This window comes from Hippocampus zosterae, chromosome 18, assembly GCF_025434085.1.
Source record: "Hippocampus zosterae strain Florida chromosome 18, ASM2543408v3, whole genome shotgun sequence".
Classification (NCBI taxonomy): Eukaryota; Metazoa; Chordata; class Actinopteri; order Syngnathiformes; family Syngnathidae; genus Hippocampus; species Hippocampus zosterae.
Window position 1 is genome coordinate 16,403,763 of NC_067468.1, and position 23,485 is coordinate 16,427,247.

Sequence of the window (23,485 nt, forward strand, 5' to 3'; positions counted from 1 at the left end):
AGGCGTTTTTAGCCCCAAAAAAAGACCATGTATAGTAAGGCGTTTTTTGCCGAAAAAAAACGACCATCTATAGTAAGGCATTTTTAGCCGAAAAAAACCACCATGAATAGTAAGGCGTTTTTGACCCGAAAAAAACGTCCATGTATAGTAAGGCGTTTTTTGCCGAAAAAAAACGACCATGTATAGTAAGGCATTTTTAGCCGAAAAAAACCACCATGTATAGTAAGGCGTTTTTGACCCGAAAAAAACGTCCATGTATAGTAAGGCGTTTTTAGCCGAAAAAAAACGACCATGTATAGTATGGCGTTTTTTGCCGAACAAAACAACCATGTATAGTAAGGCGTTTTTAGCCCCAAAAAAAGACCATGTATAGTAAGGCGTTTTTTGCCGAAAAAAAACGACCAAGTATAGTAAGGCATTTTTAGCCGAAAAAAACCACCATGTATAGTAAGGCGTTTTTGACCCGAAAAAAACGTCCATGTATAGTAAGGCGTTTTTAGCCGAAAAAAAACGACCATGTACAGTATGGCGTTTTTTGCCGAACAAAACAACCATGTATAGTAAGGCGTTTTTAGCCGAAAAAAACGGCCATGTATAGTAAGGCGTTTTAAGCCAAAAAAAACGACCATGTAGAGTAAGGCGTTTTTAGCCGACAAAAACGTCCATGTATAGTAAGGCTAAGCGTTTTTAGTAAACTAAAACCTTACTATACATGGTCGTTTTTTCGGCTCAAAACGCCTTACTATACATGGTTGTTTTGTTCGGCAAAAAACGCCTTACTATACATGGTCGTTTTTTTTGGTCAAAAAATGCCTTACTATACATGGTCGTTTTTTTCGGGCTAAAAACGCCTTACTATACATGGTCGTTTTTTTTGGTCAAAAAATGCCTTACTATACATGGTCGTTTTTTTCGGGCTAAAAACGCCTTACTATACATGGTCGTTTTTTTGGCTAAAAACGCCTTACTATACATGGTTGTTTTTTCGGCTAAAAACGCCTTACTTTACATGGTCGGTTTTTTCGGCTAAAAACGCCTTACTATACATGGTCGTTTTTTTCTGTCGTTTTATTCCGCAAAAAAAACGCCTTACTATACATGGTCGTTTTTTTCGGCTAAAAACGCCTTACTATACATGGTCGTTTTTTCGGCTCAAAACGCCTTACTATACATGGTTGTTTTGTTCGGCAAAAAACGCCTTACTATACATGGTAGTTTTTTTGGGGCTAAAAACGCCTTACTATACATGGTCGTTTTTGTCGGCTAAAAACGCCTTACTATACATGGCCGTTTTTTTCGGCTAAAAAAGCCTTACTATACATGGTCGTTTTTTTTGGTCAAAAAATGCCTTACTATACATGGTCGTTTTTTTCGGGCAAAAAACGCCTTACTATACATGGTAGGGGGGTTTTCAGTTAAAAACGCCTTCCTATAGATGGTCGTCTTTTTTAATCAAAAAAGCCTGACATGGTCTTACATAGGGACAATGTAGTGTGTTCATGACCTGCCTGGTCGTCGAATGGTTTGTGTGTCTGTGTCACAGTGCACAGGTGCAACGTTCGATTCCGGCTCCGGCCTTCCTGTGTGTCATCCAAACTGCGGAAAATGTGGTGTCTCTTCAAAGAGTCTTCATCCACTCCGGACGCGCGTTCCCGGCGGGGGGGGCCGCTTCGGGCTGGAGACTGACCCAGTCGTGCTGAAGTCACTGGTCCGTATGCCCACAGTTGCTGTGCCGCGGGGGGGGGGGGGCCACCGTGAGGGGTTAATTACTCTTCATGTGTGAAAATAGGTGAGGAGAGTGCAAAAAAAAATGCACGCTGCTCATTTGTTTCTTTATTTCTCTTGAGAATTAAAAGAAGGCTGCTCCATACAAACGGCTTTCATTGCTCATTTCACGTGCCGCAAGAAAGCAAATTCATCCCTTCACATGGCCACAAATAAAGGTGTCGGGGACAAGTTGTGAGGTGGGGGGTGGGGGGGGGGATAAGAACAAACTCTGTAAAGCGGAGTGACATTTTTTTTTTTTCATTCAAGCGTCATGTTGGACAGGAGAAAAATTTGTATTGCAGCAAAACTCTTTGAATTGAAATACGATCGTTTTTGCTTTCGTGATTTTTCTCCATCCATTTAGTTTGGGAGTCACAAATTGTCACCGATGTTGATCCGTCTTGCAGGGATGCTCCCAATCATCTTTGCGTGCTTTTTTTTTTTTTTTTTTGCATTCTGCCCGTGCGCTTTTCATTTCTCTTTTGTACGTCGTTATATTCTTCTTAATCTCCGCAGGGTCTGTTTGTGTCTTTTCTATTTTCACCCGCTAGTTTTAAGCCTCTTTGTGTTTCCCTAAAGTGCATAAGAGGGCGTTTTTATTTTGTTTTTCTTTTCCCACCCAAGACCCCCCCCCACCCCCATCAGGGATGGAATATTGCCGCTGCAATTCTTTTGAGTTTATGCTGCGCCCGACCATATTTTCTGTCACGTCTTAATCCGACGGCAGATTTTAGAAACTGCAATTCAGACATTGAAGCAAGCCTTCGTCGTTTGCCGAGGTCACGAGGTGGCACGCGTGCGCTTTTCGGAATCCATTTTCATGCTGGCCGCTCGCCAAACACCATGAAAATGGATTCGGCTTTGCTCCTTCGCATTCTCTGATGGCCAAGAGTCGGTCGTCTTCCTGTTGGGAGCGACGAGAGGAGGAGGAGGAGGAGGAGGACACGTCGGCACGGAAGCTCCTTCGAACAAACCTGACAAATCATTCCACGAGACAAACGTTACTCTCAAGTTGATGTTTTTCTTGCCTAGGATGAAGCGGCGTCACGCTGACCTTCGCCGGACAAAGGCGTCTGGGACTGACTCACACCTTTGGGATTCCATTTGACTGCAAAAAAAACGAGAGGTCACTGCAGATGACTTTTTCGGCTTTTTTTGTGTGTGTGTGTCTTTCATTTTCGATGTATTTAATAATTCCCCATTTGATATCTTAATTCCTAACCGCTTGATCCTCACTAAGGTCGCGGGGGGTGCTGGAGCCTATCCCAGCCGTCTCCGGGCAGTAGGCGGGGGACACCCTGAATCGGTTGCCAGCCAATCGCAGGGCACACAGAGACGAACAACCATCCACGCTCACACTCACACTGAGGGACAATTTAGAGCGTCCAATCAGCCTGCCACGCATGTTTTTGGAATGTGGGAGGAAACCGGAGCACCCGGAGAAAACCCACGCAAGCCCGGGGAGAACATGCAAACTCCACACAGGGAGGCCGGAGCTGGAATCGAACCCGGTACCTCTGCACTGTGAAGCCCACGTGCTAACCACTGGACTACCGGGCCGCCCTCGATATCTTAATTGTATACCCATATTTCTCTCAACAACGTATTCTTCCGCCGCCGCTTCTTCCGCATTTTGGCGCTTTTCTCGATAAAGTGAGATATTTTGGGACTTTTGGGAAAACTCGAGACAAGATCAACATTTGATCATGATTCCTTTCATTTTGACAGGGATGGGAATTTTATTTTTCACTTGAGAAGGGTGAATGAACATATTCCTTTTTCAAAAACAGATTCTGAACGTAAAAGTTGACAAAAGCCTTTTGTCGTTTGCTGCGTGCGGTGCAGCCACGCGGGAATATTTGGCCGCCGTCATCGCTGCCGTTTGCTCGCGTTTACAATTTCCAATCCGGCCGCTCACGACAAGTCCTGCATCCAGAGGACTCTCGCGACTTTCATCTTTCAAATGGTGTCATTGATTTGCACGTTTCTCTGAGCCCGTCTTCGTTTGTTCTTGTCAGACCGCCAAGAGCGTGTTCCGGGCAGACAAAAAGAAAATCCCCGCTTTGATTCATTTCAGGCTTCCATTTGATTATTTTGCTCTTAAAGGAAAGGAGAAAAAAAAAAAGAAGAGCAACGCCGAGCGATAGCGCTAAGCAGGACCGGGCGCGTTTCCCAAAACGGGGAAGAACAAGCACACACTCGCTCGCAATGAGATTCAAGCCCAAGTGCGCGAGCGGGCCAGCACTGGATGTACAAACGCCGCGTCCAAAGCAGATGGTGCAAGGAACTCTGTGAGCGCCATGACCGCGTCTTGGCAAACTGTGTTTTCCAAAAGCTAGCTTGTGGGTGGGGGGGGGGGGGGGGTTGTGAGTCCAACAAGATGCGACATGGGCCCTTCCCGCAGCGGAGTCAAAAGTGGGTTTTAAAATACAAAGACAGCGACGCGAAAAAGAACGAAGCGCCTTTGGCACCGTGAGCAGGGTCAAAGGTCGCGGCTGGTGGCCGCTTAAGAAATGATCCCAAACTGAATGAATAATTGCTTTCGCGTCTTGCGAGCGCGCGCACGCGTGTTAATCCCCTCACTTTTGCTGCTGATTTCCTTCGTCAAGCGTGAGAAAGTAATTAATCAGATCTGAAATGAGATTCTCAAATTAATGTGTGTGTGTGTGTGTGTGTGTGTGTGTGTGCGCAGCTCACCATTTTAGCCCTAATTAATTCTGACAGGCAAATGATGTGAGTTTCCACAGCTCCTCGTCAGTTCTTCGTCGCGCACCGTCTCCATCTGGCTTTTCTCCTCACTTTTCGGCCACATCTTTGGACTTCCGTTCTCATCATTTTCCTGATTAGACAGACGGACTTGATTAATAAGTTTGATCATGTTTCGCTGCTTCTCATTCCGGTAAGTCTACTCAGAAATATAAAAAAAAAAAGAGTCCAATGATGGTAAGGCGGGCAACATTTTGGCATGGCGCATCAATTGGAAGTCCGGGAATAGAGTCGCTTTCATTTCATTGTGCAAACGGGAGCTAATTGGCTGTCAGCTGGCGAAGGCGGAGCTGTCAGATTCACTTCCTGTTTATTGCAGAGAGATTCGGGCCGCGGCGGGACAACAACAGCACCTGCTGGATGCTTTCATTCCGCGTTCAATACGATGGACGTGGAGCTCGGACTGCTCGTGTAATCTAGCATTCATTCATTCATTCATCTTCCGAGCCGCTTGATCCTCACTAGGGTCGCGGGGGGTGCTGGAGCCTATCCCAGCCGTCTCCGGGCAGTAGGCGGGGGACACCCTGGATCGGTTGCCAGCCAATCGCAGGGCACACAGAGACGAACACCCATTCGCACTCACACTCACACCTAGGGACAATTTAGAGTGTTCAATCAGCCTGCCACGCATGTTTTTGGAATGTGGGAGGAAACCGGAGCACCCGGAGAAAACCCACGCAGGCCCGGGGAGAACATGCAAACTCCACACAGGGAGGCCGCAGCTGGAATCGAACCCGGTACCTCTGCACTGTGAAGCCGACGTGCTAACCACTGGACTACCGGGCCGGCCTGTAATCTAGCAATCGACTTTATTCTTTAGATGAGTGGTCCCCGATCGTTTTTTTGAGTCACGGAGCGATTGAGACAAGTGCCTTCTGTGCAAGCTCTTTCGGGTTTTCTCCGGGTATTTCGCTTTCCTCCCACATTCCCCAAAAACACGCACGGCAGCTCGATATTGCGCCAACGGTCGTTCGTCTACGCGCGCCCTGCGATTGGCTGGCAACCGCCTCCTGCCGGAAGACAGCCGGCGTCGGCTCCGGCACGCCCGCAAACCCTCGTGAGGACAACCGGCTCGGATAAGAGATGCTTGCATCATAAACTTGTTAAAAGATGAAAATTCGAAAGATCAATTCAGAGCTTCCTCCCACGGATTGCGTGCTGTGCCAAATCTACACGAGTCGTAAGGTTCTATTCCTGTAGGGCCGTGCACATGCATGAAAATAGCCTGAAATTATTTTTTTTTAAATCCCCCCGATTTCAAAATTGCATCTAAATGCCGCGAATGAATAATCAGAGCTCATCAAAATGCAGCGAGTCAACTGGCGGGCTATTACACACAGGTGAACGCAAACATAAAGAGGCACTGAGGCATCCCGCTCATGATTAAATCAAGAGGCACCGCCGGCGTTGGCGCGAGACGGCAGATGGATCAGACCTCGTGTGTCTGCAGCCCAGAACTGAAGATGGAGGCGGGGGGGGGGGGGGGCAGATAGGGTCGAGCCCAGAGCGCAACCTCAGGATGGCGGCGCAGAGGTCTTGAGTCAACTCGCAATCTCTGGACTGACCTTTTTTTTTTTTCTTTTTTTTTTCACCCCAATGGCAAGTTTTGTCCCAAATTGTAGCTTAGCATCGAGCAAAGGAAAGTTAGCATTCGACTTTTTAGCATCCAAACTCCTCCCAGATTGCACATGGAAGACTTTTAAAGAATTTGTCCTTTTGTTTTGCTCTCCATCCATCATCTGGTCCGCTTCTCCTTACGAGGGTCATTAACGAAACACGAAAAGCTCTCACCAAAACGGGACCGCTAGCAGATTTGAACTCATGAGCGACCACTCATTTATTTTCATTCAATTTTTTTTATGTATTTATTTATTTGTTTATTTCCTTCTTCTCTTCAAAGACTCACAAGGTGTACTGATTTTTTCTTAATATTATTTATATAATATATTTTTATAATATTTTATTATATACACACAATATAAATATTTATATCATATTTAATGATTGTTCTCATTTTTATTATTGTTTTTTGGGTGTATTATTTTGGTCTGCTGTAACAGCACTTTACCTTGCTGCGGGGATGTTCCCATTCTGCCACAAAAGCAAAAAGGAGGTCCGACGCTGATGCGAGCTGATCACGTGGGTCCGGGTGAGGGGAGGTCGTGGCTTTGTGCGAATGACCCGATCCAGAGGGAACTTCGTGAACCGCAAAGTCGTCGGCGTGTTGGACGAAGTGAAAGCCTGGAGAGAAAAAAAATAAGTAAATAACCCGCATTGCACTTCAGTTTCATGAAAGGTTGTGGCAAAGGCTTTCAACGGCAAACTAAATTATGGGGAAGGAACATTGCACGTAATTAACCACAGAAATGACTTGCTGACATTTGACCCCTAGCGGGTTGAAATGTGCGTTGCTGCTCGCTAGCACGTAGTTAAAACAAGGAAATACTAAAAAGATCTTTTGCAGTCGCCACCAAACCTCTCTCTCCCTCTCTCTTGCATCATTTTGCTTCTGTGCTGGACGTCCCCTTGGCTTAAGCTCTCAGAATGCATTCAATCAGTGCTGTAATAAAATAAACAACATATTTCTTTGTTTAGAGAGCCCAGTGTCTGGGTAATTGTCATTGTCAACTTTGCGTAGGCTGCGAAATTTGCTGCTTCTCTGTGAAAATTGATTGAATTGTAAAATCCCAGAAAGTTTAGCAAAATAAGCAAAAGGGCAAATGTTTTCAGAATCATTTCCTTAAGCGTGTGTGCGTGTGTGTGTGTGTAGAGGCGAACAATGTCTATTGTGTTCCTGGCCAATTTCCCCGTTTCTGTTGTGTGGAAGAGCAAGTTGCCATGGAAACGGCATAATGAGAGCAGACCTAACTGACATCTGCCATTTTTAAATTGGGCAGAATTGTACCGATTTTGCAGTCGTTGTGGGAGTCCTGCAATTCTAGTCAGCGTTTGAATTTGCCATAGCGAGAGTACTCAGGTTGAGTCTTTCAATGCGATCATGTATTTCGATGCTCTTTTGGACCCAGAAAATGTAAAAGCCATGTCCTTCAAGTGCAATAATTCGATGGTATGAAGGCAACTCATCAGCAAGTGACCGGGAAACGGTTTGGCACAATTTGCTGGCAGCTCATGAAAACAAGATAGCCACACTGTGTCAAAGTATTAAAAGTCAACGGGAGCACTTAACATCGCATGTACACGGTGACTATAACTGGAAGCAGTGGAATAAGATATGTTGTAAATACCTGGCCGGATTTGCTCACGGCAGAATTTATATACAGCATGGCATCAAGCGATGCCTTTATTTGAGCTTTCTGGATGTATTAATGTCAGCCCTCTAATTTTAGACGTACATTAAAATACCATGACGTCAGCAAACCAGTATGATACCCTTGCTGTAACCGACCCCCGTTTCGAATGAGGTGGGCTGGGGACAATGAGATGAGCAATCTTGCATACTACTTAAGGAATCTCCCCTGAGGGGGCCCAAAGGTTGACATGATGCCATGATGTTGAAATGGCATTGGACTACTTCAATATTTCGTCACCTTCTAAAATTAACGGCCTAAGTCACACAACACGTTGGCAGAGTGCTTTGCAAGTTGAAGTCAACAGAATTCGCAAAAAGTAACGCTACCAAATTGAGCAAATGTGCAGCGAAACGCGGAAGTGCTGGGCAGCCGAGATTTCCGAAGACGAAGCGTTTTGGACAAGAGAGTTCCCCCCTAGCGTCGGAAATGTCGTGTGTGTGCCATGACGTCAAAAACAGACAAGAAACCGGTTGAATCATTCCAACAAGTAGCATCCAGGTGATCAAGTGGGAAGCGTGAAAAACCGAAACATGAGCAGTTTAGTCGCTAATGACGAGCCGGCAGCCACCGGATAAACGCGGCAACAAGCCTGGCGTCTTTGAGCAGTCACGTTTGCAAGTAGCAGTGATGCTAACTGTCTTTGGCCCATATTTACAATACCCGTCACAGTTATCACAGTAACAGCACTGCCTGTCACAGGAGTGCAAACCCGGAAGTATGTTGGCTTTCTCTCAGGAGTAGCAAGCTGGCTTTTAAGAAGAAAAAATGTGAAAAGAATTGTTTGATCCTGATCATATGCATAACAGTAAACCGTTCAATCAAGGCTAACTACTGTATTATATGCAAGTGTTGGTTTAAAATGTGACAAATTGAAAACAGGACATACCTTTGCTCTATCCATTCTTTTGGAACGCTGTCAGATGAGGTCAAGTTCGGCGTGTCACGAGATTCGTTGCTTTCCTCTTCTTCTACTATGCTAAAAAAAAGTGGTAACAGGGTTGGGTGCGTGCGGATTTGATCATTATGATTTCAAACATTATGTCGTGGAAAAATAGGTGACTCTTCCACCTTCTTAAAAAAATAAATTCTTTGAGCAGTTTTGAGCAGACTCGTGCAACGTTCATGTGGCAATCAAAGACCAATTTAATGCAATGCTGACCTCCAGTGGAGGTTTGTAAACTGCCGGTGATGATTTCATGTACGGCATTCAAAATATATTTTGGGGGTGGTGGGGTCGGTCACTCACGATAAAATGATCCATGCTACTTGATGACTTTAAAATCCACTCGATTTTTCTTCATCGTTGTATTTACATTTATTTCCATGCACGTTTTGTCATCAGCATGCAGCTGACATTTGCATCCAAAAATGAGTACATAAACAATGATTTCTGTATGTACTTGTACTACTACTGATACAATCTCTCATGAAATGCCGAGCAAAGCGGGATCGCAGCTTTGCTGATTGTTACTTCATTTGTCCCGTACAGTTATAAGTCGAACGTCATACAGTTATGACTATAACATGTGAACAAAATATAGGATTAAAAGCATGGTACAAACTCTTGGAAGTTTGATTTCATCGTTAGCATCAACATGGTTTGCAACACTACAAATGTGCAAAGTCCGGCCGTGACAAACAATTTGCACTTCCCAAGACATTAAACGGCGAAGAGAGATTCATTGGATGGATTCATTGGAGCACATTGGATGTTTTCTCTTTCGTGCGTTGCGGTCACGGTGAAGCAGAATGAAGTTCTGCGAGCCGCTGCCGGGCATTCTGAGATCGCTTGATCCTCTCCTCCAAAAATCCTCGTTGATGCTCGTTCCTCTGATCCAACTTGACTAACCACTGCATCCTCAGCCTGGAGAGAGCGGAAGAGAGGCCTGTTGTACACGCCCACGCCACAATCGTTGCCAGTAGGACACGATCAATACGGCTGGCTAACACTTAACCTGCGATCGGAACTTAGCCCCCCCCCCCCCCCCCCACAACCACCGGTACCGGGCCTGAGCCCATTTGGGGAGAGACGGACCCGTGAGCAAATTTACTCACTTAAACGTGGTGCAAACTGGTCCCAACATTCGGTCCGCGCGCACAAGCAATCGCCGAACAATCGCAAGCAATCGCCGAACAATCGCGAGCAATCGCCGCTCGCTCGGGTTCGGACTTGAGGAGAGGAACGGCGGCAAGACTAAAGCCAGCATTTCCCCCGGTACCGTCCATCTCGGCTTTGGGCCGGGATTAATGGGGCAGGCATCTAATGCAACTTGAGCTGAGGTGACTGCTGCCAGGCATAATTAAAATCATAAAAAAAGGGCACACATCAGTACGGTGGCGGTGTCTCGACCCGCGTTGCGATGTCAGTGAAAATCTGTCATCGCTCACCGTCACATCTCACTTGATGTGAATCATTCTACTCCTCTATCCTCGGATATTCCCACTGATCTGGGGGATTGAAATGGATGGCCAGGCGGCCCTAATCAACATTCCCAGGCTACTCCGTGTTGACAGACAGGCGAGCTGTAAACATCAGCGGGACGATTTGGAATGAAAGTTGGCTCTTGCTACAACGAACACAACGTACAAAGCTTATAAAAGAAAAGATCACCTCGCCAAAGAAATATTGGAATAGCGCCGGAACACTCGCCAGCTGCTTCTTTCCGTCCCGGCACCATTTTAAAGAGTGACCATAAAGCCGTCAATTATTTGAGTTGCGTCCTATATTTCGGATGAAGCTGCGTGACAAATGAGAGCTGCTTCCAATATTTCTGTTTGTTATTCAAGCGTAAACTTATGTTATGTTATTCATCATTATCATTTTATGTTTTGAGCATCATATTATTTCACGTTTAGAATCCCTAAATGTTATTCTGTGGTTTAATAATTGCGTCGCCATGTTTTTTTTATGTTGATAGTTTCTGATTGGCTGTTGAAGTAAGAGAAGCCGGATGTGATTTGAGTTACGAGTGTGCGGACGTCTTCAAGCACCCCCTTTTTTAAAAATAATGTTGCATTTAAAGGATTCCATCTCTCCTTTTGCCGGTCGTAAAGTAGAGCTATCAACTAAAAACAACGAACCCCTCAATTTACACTAACAAATATTGGCTTCTTTCTCACGATCCATCCTGACCAAATTGGTGCCGATCGTCAAACGCCAAAAAGCCTTTTCGACGTGTGTGGTTGGGTGCCGACCTTGTCAGGGCGCTGCTCTTCCTGCGGCTTTCCTCCTCGACCATCTGTCGCATGTGCCGGTCGATCCTCCGCTCCCAGAAGAACGTCAGGTTCTGTTTGTCGTGGATGCGAGCCACGTTCATCTTTGGGCGGCAGCCTGTCAACGCAAGATGAATTTACGCCCGCTTTGTTTTGAGTCGATTTCTTTGCGATCTTCGACCGACTGGTTGAATGACTTACTGCTACTTTCCAAGGAATTGGGAGTCTTCCTTCCTCCGCGCGCTGCCGTGTCTCACTTCTCACTATTCTTGCGATTCATCTTCTTCCCTCATCCTTTTCTGTTCTTTTTTTTTCCTCCCACCGTCAGCCTCTCTATTCCTGTCTTTTAACTCCTCCCCCACCTTCTCTGTCATTGTCTCTCACTTGTCATTCGCTGCCACGCCTGTCATTTATACATCTTTTGTTGTCGGCCCCGCCCCCTTCCAAACTGCCTAATGTTGCATTAATCTCATTCATGTCTGTGAAGGCTTTGAGACATTCATTTCATAGCCTCTGGTTTTTACCCTCCAGATAGATTTTTTTTTGGTAAAGATACAGCGCCTTGCCAAAGTACCCCGGCCCCTTCTTTCATTAATCCTTCAGATCACTCAAAAAAAATGTTTTTAAAGATGCATTGCTGTTCATAACATCGCAACCACTCCCTCCAATGCTACGTGAAGTTTATCAAATAATCTCCAATCCCGCCCCCAAACCAATCAGAAGACCATTAGGACATTCCGCCACCAAAGAGATTGGGGAGCTTCCAGAAATGTCACGTTGCTCGCGGAATTCTTGCTTTTTCCCCCCATCTTAGGAAATCCAACCCTGGTGAGAAGCTTTCAATGGAGATTTTCGCTGAAGCATGAATGATGAAAACCTTGTCGGGAGTTCTTAATAGGATCTGTGGGTTTAAGTCACCACTTCATTCTTGGTGACGCTGGGCTCGCTCGCCCCGAAAGGGTGCTTAACAAAAGGAGGATTACACTCATATTAGCGGGAGATTTATGACGTTCAAAACAACTGAAAAGTGCTCCACCCTCTCTGCCCACTTTCACCTTTTTTAAGGAACTTTGTGGCCCAAGTCAAATGTCATTTTTTTGTTGGGGTTTTTTTTTTGGGGGTCAGTTCATGGGCCGCTGACAAATGGATGGCAAGCCGTAGCTTGGACACCCCACTGGGTGTCACGGACGCCATTTGTCATTTGGCTCCTCAGTTCTGAGATTCCGGATTGGACTCGTCTTGTTTTAAGTGTTCTCCCTGTGCTTGTGTGGGCTGTCTCCTGGTACTCCAAACCCCCGCCCGCCCTCGCCCCCCCCCCAAACATGGTAGTTAATTAAAGACCCTCAATTTTGCCTCGGTGTGAATGCGCATCTGTCGCCCTTTGCCCTTCCGATTGGCTGGCAACCTGTCCAGAGTGTCCCGCCAAAATAAAGGCTGCATCTGTAATTCACACGATTGTGGGCCACACGTGTGACCTTTTGCATTTATTCGTCATTATTGAAGTAAAGATAAGACCGAGCGTGCCAACAAGCAGAGCAACAACTGATGCGCGTGTTTAAGATAAGAAGGCAACAGAGATTCAATTCAAGCGCCATCACCAAACTGGAGATAAGAGACTTGTCACTGAAAATTAGATAAGAGGAGGAGGAAGGGACGCCTGCATGGGGAAAGAGCTCGGAATTTGCCAAATGCTTACTCTTTGAAATACTATTAAGTGTGTAAACAAAACAAAAAAAGTCATAACTACCAGTAAGTAGTTCTTACACTACTTTGTGTTAGTGAATGGGTATTTTTTTTGGGCTGGCAATGACATCCCCCCCCCGCCCCAAAAAAAAAATTGTCCGGGAATAAAACATTGCGTGTTCATTTCCGTTCACAAATGAAATTTAGAAAGCCCGTGATTGAGAAGCACTTCCTAATATTAATCGCCCGGCCTTGCCTGCCCAAAATGTCCGTCAGCGTCATCCGGCAGCTCGGCGGGCCATAAAACATAGCGGTCGCCGAACTTTATGGCTACTCATCAGGCAGTTTGAAAGAGTTCACTCATCAGGAACAACGTCTGGCTTCCAGTTTTCCAGAGCTGCTTTTCATTCTTCTGTGAATGACACTTTGAATCAAATAAATATTTTTAAAAACAGATTTGATGCGGACATCCATCGTATCGATCGATCCGTCTCCCATCATAAGAGGAGACGCAGTAGAAGCGGCGTCAGACTCAGCACGCGGCTGTACTCAAGTACCCCGACAGCAGACGAATGGTACCACTGCACCTCCTCGGAGTCATCTGGAAACGACACAAACACGCAATTTGAAACGTACATTAAGCAATAATCAACTGCAGTGTGATACGACTAACTTTAGCGGTGGAAAAAAAAAAAAAAAAAAAAGAACTAGCGCTAGCTTGGGCACTGGCCCGGAACTAGCGTGAGCTAGCGTCAGTTGAGAAAACAACAATGTCCGCCTGACACGCTGCGGCCCAAATAATCATAATAATAATGATAATACTAATACTAATGTGTGGCGTCCATACCGCAGTCTTTGTGGAAGACGCGGGGAAAGCAGTGCAGCAAACCGTACCCGCAACGACAGTATGAGCAGCCCTTGCGCACCCATTCGCCATGTGGAACCGGACCACAGCGCCTGAAGACCAAAAGAGGAGACGAGGCATCATTGATAGCATGATTTCAATTACACGCAAGAAGCATTTTGACCATCCTCTGGCTTTTCTATGAATGTGAAAAAAAATGAATGTGAAAAAAAATGGACTTTTCAAAATATGATACAGCGTATTTCGGTGTGACCCAATTATGTGAAAGTGACATGTGGCCTCAAGTATCTCTGCAAGGGTGTCGGCCTCATTAGAAGGTGAATGGAAAATGTGTTGAGAGCAGTAATTCGGCTGAGTGTGGGTGTTTTTTTTCCTTTTTTTTACATTACCTGATGCGCTGGTTGTACTCGCAGCTGCGACCAGTAAAGAAAGGAGGACAAGCACAGAAACTGCCCAGAATGCAGGTTCCTCCATTCTTACAGCAGCTTCGACTCTGCTCGGCACCTAGAAAACAAAATGAAAGTAAAACTACACTTCGGCAGGATTTTTCTTGGACGTCGTTTCACAAAACCATCAAAAGAACCAAGATTTAGGGAAATCTGAGTTTATTTTGTGTTTTCTGAGTTTTTTTTTGGGGGGGGGGGTCCCAGATCTGAGATTGGGCCCTCTGTGTGTGTGTGTGTGACGTAATCCATTAACCACACACATACACACACACACACACATTCTTGGGGTGCATCTGTTTTACGTCAGCAGACAAACACAAAGAGTCTGAACAAACATCTGAAAATAACAAAAATACACTAAAACTCCCGTGACTGTGTGTCAGCCTATATTGCGGGTGGACACACGCCTGCTTTGAACTGTGTAAAAAGTCTTATGCAATATCTTTATTTCACAATGTTGATTTAAAAGTTGGGGGGGAAAAAAATAATTGCCAGTTTTTAATCGATTAACACGGCAACAGAAAAGCGCGGGTCACGAGAAGTCGAGCCCGTGTGACAAATGTTGCCAACGGGCGGGGGCCGCCGCCGGCGTCTGTGCACACGGCGACTAATTGGACAAACTTACTGTTGGTGAGGCCGACGAAGGGCATGACGGCGTTGGCATCGCGGTGTTTACGGTCCCCGTTGTTTGGCGAGTTACCTTGGGCAAATTGATCAAGGAAGTCTTGAGAGGGCTCCTGGGATTTGACCTCAGCGGGGGGCAACAGAGGGAATGGAGGAGTCGGGCCTTTGTGGCACTCCTCTCCCATACAACCTAAAAAAAGGGGGGAAAAAAGCATGTCAACCAGAATTATTATTATTTTACTAACCTCTTACTTATCCTTAACCTTTTCTTTGTGGGTCCTAATCCTTTTGCCAATTATTGAGCGCGTTCGTTGACAACTCTTGCAAGATTTCGTAAGCATAGCCAAAAATTATAACAATAATACGAGTTAAAATAACAAGGTCTGTATTTGAAGCCGTGACGCGATGGAAAAGTACCATTGCCGAGTAAAGCACAAGGCCAACCACACACACACACCAAAAGACGATTCCACAAGTTGTGTGGCGAGCTGGTGGTCACTACAAAATAAATACTGGACGGCGAATTGAAGACAAAAAAAAAATAATAATAATGCCACAGACATGGTGCCGAATTATAACACTCACCTGAATTACGGAAAGCAGCAGAAGAACCGAGACAGATCAGAGCGAAAAACAAAATCCTAAAAAAAAAAACAAACAATTAAAAAAATACAAATAACGGAATAATTAATGACCAACACTCGCAACAACTTATTTCAGACTCACCTGCTGAGAAGCATCGTTGTACTTTGAGTAGAAAAAAAAATGCGTGGGGAATGGAAAAAAAAAAAATCAAATCCTCGCGCTATCTCGCTCTGGCTCGGCTGGGAATAAAATACTACAAGACACGATTCAGCACAGCAGAAAGGAGCATCATGTTGCATTTGCCGTCCGCTCGAGAGACAAATGCAATCGTCTTTGATCGAATCCTGGATTTGGGTTGGAATGAAAATCGCCTCCGGCGGGGCGGAATGAGGAAAAAAAAAACGAAATGAAGTCCTCCCCCCTGAGGCTCCTCTCGGCGAGGCGTCTTCCGAGAGTGTGAGGCTCACCGCAGGTGACTCTCATCCAGGTGGAGTGTCCCCCCCCCCCGCCCCCTCGCCCGGAAGTCACGCCCACCGCCCGTCTCGCTCTCTCTCGCTGCTTCGGCCCAATCAACAACAACAACACCGCGAGAAACTCGTCAAAGTGCGGGACCGAAAGTGACCTGGATCCGTTTTCCACTTTCATCAGCCCCCCCCCCCCCACCGACATTGCGCGTAAAACAATACGAAGACGCACGATTCGGGTTACCATCCAAGTGACAAGCAATCGACGTCATTTCGATTCAAATGTATCTTTCATATATTTCTTACCAAAGTTCACTTGGTGTTTTTTGTCAAAAGCTTGAAATTTTGACTGCCCCCCCCCCTCCCCCGTTATACATATGGAAATAGCCTTACTCGCCCATTCGGCTATTCACACGTTAAGTAGGATGCCCACCACCAGGAAACCCATTCTGCAGCATAGAAATCTTTTTTTTTAAGTGTCTCGACCTTCTTAAAAGGAGAACAGGGACAAATATTTCAAGTTTAGATTTGAAAGTTGCCACATTGTGGTTGTTTGTGAACGCCGCACTGGTGCTTGATCACGTTTTTCCAAATGATGATCATCCGAATATAACGCTTATGTCCTTCTTTTGATTCTTTCTTCGACTACACCAACCCCCCCACAGCCTAAGTGACCATTGAGGGGGAGGACAATCAAGAGGTGGAAATGGGTGTTTTGTAATCTGCGCGGCATCACAATGTAGTCTGATCTCATGCTAAAGCACAGCAGGAGCGCCGGCAGCATGAAGGCAAAGCTCATCTGAAACCTCCCGGAAATCTCCATCCCAAAAGCTAAGCCAGGAGAGCAAGAAATGAAACGCGAGAGGGGACGTGAAGACAAAAAGAAACGCACCGTGGGGCCGGCGGGGTCGCCGCTGTGCGTACAGTTGTGTGACTTATGCGAGTCAAGGGGGTGCGCGTAACTTTTTTTTTTCTTTCTCTGGTAGAAATAAAAAAAAACAAACAAACAAAATAATCGACATGGACTTTTAATGTAACAGGAGTTTGTTAAGTAACGTGACATGCGATTTCAGCGAAACACTGGATGCGGTAAAGTGCTTGAGCCGGTCTGTAAACTACTAAAGTGCTAGTGAGTGTCGTGACTATTTCCATACTGAACAGTACGTCGTCATTGCTACCACGAAAAGGAGTGCGCGGAAACTATTCGGAAGGCAACGGAATGTAAGTGAAGACACAAGGCAATGGAGTATCTGAAGCTTCTTCCAGCTGTCCCTTTTGCTTCTGAGGCTGATAGCCATGGGAGCCTTCCACTAAGGAGTCCGTCGAGCTCAGGTTGTATGAAGGGTTGAGACGTCCATCCTTCGGGAGCGATGAAGACAATGGTGGTGGTGGTGTTGGGGGTGGGGGGAGTAGTGGTAAGAGACACGGAGCAGCGGCGCACCGTGCGCTGAGGTTTTCAACTGGTTCGCCGAAGCATCCGTTTGCCCGGTAAGAGCAATCCAAAGCCGGGGCTTCGGATTTGCAGTGCAGCTCGGGAATCGCCATCAATTCTGCCTCGGTGTGATGACTCATTTCCACAAAAACAGGACGGCAACTTTTTTTAGTCTGGGGGGGCAGGGGGGTGACAAAGTGTCCTTGTGAAATTCGTGTGAATCAATGTGAAACACTTTCCTGAGACGTTTGTCAATGTCCACGACTATACTGGTTTGGTTCCCCATCGCCCAATCAGGTTATTTGACATTTGTTAGCCCCGTAAAAGAATGCTTACCAGTGATGTCATCCACTTGTCCTTCAATACCGGCATCGGGATCGGAGGACAGACCTTCAGTTTGATACTACAAAAGGTAACAATGGAAGACAAGCGATATTTGAAGGCGCGAGATGAGTGTCACATGATGCGAAACCGTGCCGTGCTCCTCACCATTCCCAGTTTCTGTAGCAAAGGATAACAATCAAGCAGAGGAGGACAAAAATAGTCGCGATGGTGATGCCGACGGCCTTGATCAAGTTATCAGCTGGTGGAAGATGAGGAACCGGGGAGGAGTGTTCAGATCGATGGGTTCTTTTCATCAATATTTTCCGTGCGCTTCTAAGCTAGTTTCTAGCCGGCGACATACTCAGTGAATTCAGGGTGACGGTGATGGACGTCGCGCCGCATTGTCCGACGGTTGTATTTGCCTTCACCGTGAATGTGTACGAGTTGATTTGGAGATTTCTGGCTGTCAAGCTGGTGTCTCGAGGATCGTCTGAAAGAGAGAGTTTGACATTCTACATTCACACTTGGAAGCAGGGCTTGATCGGAACGCCGGCCAAATGCGGACAGCCTTCCGCAGTGCCGAGTAACACGGCTCCGCCTGCTGTCCATTTTAGGAAACGTTTTCATATTGATCACGTACGTTTGCGCATTTGAGTTTGCTGCGTCCGTCTCGGAAACACAATTGAGTTCCGCATTACCGGTGCTGATATTCATGACGCTGCTGTTGTTTTGCCCGTAGTATAAGATGTAGCCTTGGATGAAAGCAGACTGCTCTTGTAGGGCGACAGGATCCCATGATACCTCAACATCCATATCCCTCTGTTTCCAATTCAGTGTTCTAAAAAGACCGTCTGGTATGACTGGAAAAGCAGAGGAATCGGGGAAACCCTTCACAAACAAAGTCAACATTTGCTAACCCTTACATCGTTCACAGATGCCACGGGCAGGTCTTACTTTTTTCCTTGACATATCCTTCTCGTCTCTCAAGCAACACGGGAGCTCCGCGTGTGCAGCCGTAGATCGACAGCATGTATCTGACGCCTTCGCGGAAATTTTCTGGTGGAGACGTTAACGCGCGGCGGTATGTCATTCCGTCAATGCAACTGAAGATATCTGCGGGAACCTGAACTTACTTGAAAATATACAGACGTTAGTTTGACTAGGCGGGACCCTCAACCAGTCGATTGTGCACGGCCCTCTGCTTGGGCACCAGTCCACAATATAGCCACAGCTAGCCATCGGACTGGCGGCGGACCAAGACAGGTTGAAACCACCGTGACTGCCTTGGGTCTTTGAAGATTTAACTCGACCACTTCCTGTCAGACAACATTAGTTAGTTACATTAGTTACAGAGACCAACCACAATGGGGTAGCTAAAGAGCTAGCTAGCTAGCAAGCTGGATGGATCGCTAGCTAGCAAGATGGACAGAGTATTTACAATGATTTATAATTCGTGGCACACCTCTATTGAGGACGGGGATGGTGATCGTCGAAGGGGAAGAGTTTCCATATTTATTCCTGGCGGTGACACTGACCACATGTTCTCGCGTGGCATCCAGACTGAGCGCTAAACTGCGCTTTGGGTGCAACACTCTGGATTTGTTGCGTCTCTCAGAGGTCGCTTCCCAAGTAACTTCATAATCGATGATGTTGCCGTGGCTTTGGTTAGCTGGTAGTACCTACCAAAAGTGATTATTAGCCATTCTGTGAAGCAGAGCAGAAGCCCCCGCGCGCACGCGCACAAGCTAACACGCACGCGCGCACTTACTTTCCAAGTGATTATGGTTTGGCTGTCGTTTCCCTGCATCCATACATCGAGCGCGTCGGGAACTGTGGGACATTTAGGCGCAATCAACTTGGGCACAATCAGCAAGCGCTTGTTTGATGCAATACCAACCATCGCCCATTGTGAGGAACTCGACACTTGAGCTCCACTCGCTCCACTTCCAGAAATGTTGAGCTGTTCCACATCGCATCGTCACCTCGTACGGCCAGTTGGGAATCAAGTCATCCAAGACTGCGAAACGAAGAGCCACTCCAAGGCATTCCCGCTACGATCACAGTCAGGACAAATAAAGGTTTTATTTGGTGGTTGTGATCAATCGATGCCTTTCTGACGCTTGCTTTGTAAACTTACCACCGCGGATGTTTGATTATCACTAATCTTTAGTTGGCATCGTACGTTGAGCTCGTCATACATTTGTATCGCCCAATTCCACTCTAATCTGACACTACGGGCGTTCACTGATGAGACCTTAACTTCTTGGGGGGCAAACATGTGCACTGGAATGACACCAATAAGAACTTGATGAATTTGAGGATGATCTAATGCAGACCCCTTTCCACGATCATTTATTATTCTTTAGACTTTTTAAGTACTTTTTTGTACCTCTTCTCATAAGGTCTGCTCTATCCGTGAGATTGACTGTACCAAGTTGGTTTTGTGCCGTTAAAATCCAATCCCTCTCTTCAAAATCCACTCGCACTTTATGAGAGCATCTCCCAGCGGACCCCTTGGCGCACGTACTGGAAAACACAAAACGCCAAGAGGATTTATTTTTTTTTAATCGGATGCGTGTCAAGTACATTGATTCACATTTTGTTTCATTCCTTCTTCAACTCAACTCCATTGACAGAGAAAGCACAACCACGGCCGTGTGCACAGAGCAAGAATAATTCAAACAACAAACCAACTCATTTTGACGACTTTTACTTTCAGTTAAATGTTGAATGGGGGGGGGGGGAAAATGTTGCAAACTTAAAAATGCGGAAGTTGAAAAGGACAATCTGACCGCTGACGATGACACACCGTCAGCACCATTTGAGCCCTTCTGCGGAATCAAGATGTCGGCCGTCCACTGCAGCAGCATCAGCGGTTATACTTTACGACTATACTCTAGATCAGGGGGTGTCCCAATTGGTCCATTGCGATCGATCGGAAAAAGTGCATATGGCCCCTCTTCAACTGAACGACTTGCTCGGGTGCGACCTTTCACAGAGGAAAAAATGGGTTTTCAATACCTTCCGAGTAGTCGATAGGTCGTTGGACTCTTGAGAGCCAAGTGTGTGTTTCGGCCCACGGTCCACAGGCACTCAACCGATTGGAAATCCCGAGTTTCACAGGTGAGATCGTGATCGGCGGGTGGGTCTGGTCAATCATTAAGAGATGTGAAAAATCAAAGGATTCGCCGCCGACGCAATTCTCAGCCCCCCCTCATTCATCCACATCCCAATTTGAAGGAGGCACTTACATCCGATGTAAGCACAAGCGCCGTTGTGCTCCGTTTGCGTTTCGCAAATCACATTGGCGCCGCTTTCCACCGACCCTTTGACCAGGTCGACCGTCAGGGAATGCGTACGATTGCCGATCTTGCGCCTGACCCAGTTGCTGCTGCTGTCTCCGCTGACATTCAGCGTTATCAAAGCTTGGCCCGTCGGTAAAACGCAGCAGAAGGTGGCTTGCGTGCCCACTCGAAACACTTTGTCTCGTGGATAAACCTCCGGCGAAAGGGAGTGAGCGTGGCCTGCCGTTAGACAACGCAAGAACGACCGTGAACATCCCACGTCCACCGACCCTGCGCCCACGAGAAGCGGAAGCATTACGAACCGGGACCGATCCGCTCCAGTTGCCACGGACTTGTCCGGCCATGGGATCGAGACCTCAGCTTCAGTGTGAAGGGAGCACACTCCAGTGCTAAATGGGGTGACCAGCTCCAGGAATGAGGAGATCCCATCTGGTCTGGACTCACAGCCACTTCCTCCTAAAATAAACGGAAAACCGCAAGGACGCAAATGTTCACGTTTCCACTTCTCTGTAGTAGATACGATGACGGCAAACTTACATGATGTGCCGGCTGGTCAGCGATGAGCACCTCCAGCTCATACGTCAGCGTATGGCGCCGTGACGTACACGATGGGTCATCCTCCCATGTTAACAGGATGAGCTGGTCGGAAGCGCTAACGGTTACATTCCGCGGTCCGCAGGGGAAAACACCTAACGGGATATCAACGGATGATCACGTCCATTCAAATCGCAGGTTTAATTTAACGACGGGTGTCCGGAATGTTTCCGCGTATGAAAAGAGGTCATGTTTCTTGACCCGCCCCTCCCCGAACCTCCTGGGAGGATACTGCCAGTCCAAAAAAAAAAAAAACTTTACATTTCTCTGTATTTACGCTTGACAACATTTGTTTGATGCTATCACGATAAAATGTGAAATCGAAGCCACGCAACGGAGCCTGTTAAAAGCATGTCGTGGTTTCTCATCGAAAAGACAAGTTGGGGTTGCTCACCGGCGTCTTGCGCGCTGCTGCGGGACAGTGAGACAAGTAAAAGCCACGCGATCATGATGCCGAGACGATGTGGCCAAGATCCGCGGAGGAAAGTTTCAGTACATCTCCACAGAGTCAGTGCAATTATTTGTCTTTTCCCCGAAGCTGCTTAGCTGTGGAAATCCATTTTTGGTTAGTGTCACTCATTATCATTAAAGATGAAGTCAATCAAACGCTCTCACCTGAGAAAACGGTTCCAGAAGAATGAGAATAAATCATAAGGGCAAAAAATATCCTGTGTATATATTTTTTTTTTCTGAATCCAGTTTGTCCCTGTAGCACCGCTCGGTCCGAAGCCAGCCTGCGGTGGACACGCTGGAGTCCATTTGCTGGCTAACCTTGTTGTAATGATTGTGAAATCCACGGCCTTAGGAATGCAGGAAACGGAGAGGCTGCCTTCTCGTAACCATTAGTCATAGTGGTCAGATAAAGACGTGAACTCTCAATGCTCGGAAATGAAAGAACTCCGTTTGCAGTGGAGTGGGCCTCAGGGAGGGGGGAGGGGGGGAATATTTTCTACAGGAGGAGTTCAAGGGATTTGGGGTAGGAGGAAATTGTGGTTGGGGAGATGCTAGTTTTCATACTGTCGCGGTCCCTCCGAGCAAGGCACTGAAGATTGAAAGGGGAAGCCAACCCCCCCACACATCCCCCGCCCTAATTCTTTACAACAATATGTTCTATGCAGCCCTATTAGTCTAAAAACGGTTGGTGGAATATGAGTCTCTTCCAATCAGTCGTTGAGACAAGTGTCATGCGATGGTTTGAATCTCGCTACGGATGGAAAGAAATTGTTTTGCTTCTCCTGAACACACACAGCCCCCACCACCTCCACATAGATTCCTCTCATTATTTTGAAGTTGTGGTTTGCGCATGTGACCCACTCAGAGTTTGGAATTTTGATTTTGACACCGGCCTTCCTGTTGTGCTTTGCATGTTGCGTGGGCCTTCTTTGGATATTTTCCAAAGCACCGTGACCCCGATGTCCATTTTTTCTTCTTTTTAATCATAACGGAAAGCTATTGTTTAATCTTCTCAAGGGTATTTCACTTTCTGTGAAGTACAGCCTGTCGGTTAAAGAGAAAGTTTCCTTCCTCTCATCGTTTGCATCCGACCTCCAAGAACGGGAGGTCGCATTTCCATGCGGTTCAGTTTTGCACTTCTTTAATTCTTGACTTGCACAATGACAAAACATAATTGCAAACTTGAAAAGCGTGTGCAAAGAAAAGAATCAAAATTATTGGCCAAGTATGTTGACAAACAAATAAAAGAAATCGAGTTGCCCAGTTAACAACCGGTTCCAGAGGAACAAAGGCAAAACAATGACCAACAGGGGGAGACACAACGGGAAGCCTGGCGGCGACCTTGCTGTTCCAATACTTTTGCAGGGCACTGTATCTGCACTACCAACACATCTGAGCATGTTCCTTTATAATAAAATGTTGCAAATGATCATACAGTAATGGTCAACTCTTGATCATATGACATGACGTGTCGTTTACACAATTTCATTAAACACACAAAAATACATCCTGCCGTGTCACCCAAAAAAAAATAAATCAAGATAACTGGCCATTCAAAGTAAATATGAATGTTGCACGGACCGTGTCAAGTGACGACTTCAGTGAAGGCATAAGTGAGTCTTTTAAAACTGGCAAGTCGCAAAATTAAATATT

The 23,485-nt window shown here is 46.4% G+C and overlaps 2 protein-coding genes and 1 long non-coding RNA gene across 3 annotated transcripts; all 3 read right to left on the reverse strand.

The window, feature by feature from the left end:
• Positions 1 to 4,158: 4,158 nt before the first annotated feature.
• On the reverse strand, positions 4,159 to 8,856 carry LOC127591329 (uncharacterized). The gene is made up of 3 exons (XR_007959850.1): positions 8,731 to 8,856; positions 6,602 to 6,774; positions 4,159 to 4,606 (listed from the first exon to the last, which is right to left on the reverse strand). It is a non-coding gene; the product is annotated as an uncharacterized LOC127591329 (long non-coding RNA).
• Positions 8,857 to 12,503: 3,647 nt separating this feature from the next.
• tdgf1 (teratocarcinoma-derived growth factor 1) lies at positions 12,504 to 15,773 on the reverse strand. The gene is made up of 6 exons (XM_052051332.1): positions 15,402 to 15,773; positions 15,261 to 15,316; positions 14,677 to 14,865; positions 13,995 to 14,109; positions 13,588 to 13,697; positions 12,504 to 13,341 (listed from the first exon to the last, which is right to left on the reverse strand). Exons 1-6 carry the CDS (start codon positions 15,557 to 15,559, stop codon positions 13,238 to 13,240), a joined length of 732 nt encoding a protein of 243 aa, XP_051907292.1. The 5' UTR covers positions 15,560 to 15,773; the 3' UTR covers positions 12,504 to 13,237.
• A 966-nt stretch (positions 15,774 to 16,739) lies between these two features.
• Positions 16,740 to 22,268, reverse strand: LOC127591328 (leukemia inhibitory factor receptor-like). Its single transcript, XM_052051336.1, has 18 exons — positions 21,995 to 22,268; positions 21,774 to 21,925; positions 21,323 to 21,474; positions 21,088 to 21,241; positions 20,732 to 21,004; positions 20,502 to 20,628; positions 19,870 to 20,006; positions 19,618 to 19,763; positions 19,378 to 19,531; positions 19,249 to 19,310; positions 18,943 to 19,159; positions 18,614 to 18,796; positions 18,435 to 18,536; positions 18,179 to 18,340; positions 17,842 to 17,970; positions 17,646 to 17,739; positions 17,493 to 17,559; positions 16,740 to 17,329 (listed from the first exon to the last, which is right to left on the reverse strand). The coding sequence occupies exons 2-18, from the start codon at positions 21,826 to 21,828 to the stop codon at positions 16,925 to 16,927; spliced, it is 2,619 nt and encodes an 872-aa protein (XP_051907296.1). The 5' UTR covers positions 21,829 to 21,925; positions 21,995 to 22,268; the 3' UTR covers positions 16,740 to 16,924.
• Positions 22,269 to 23,485: the final 1,217 nt, after the last annotated feature.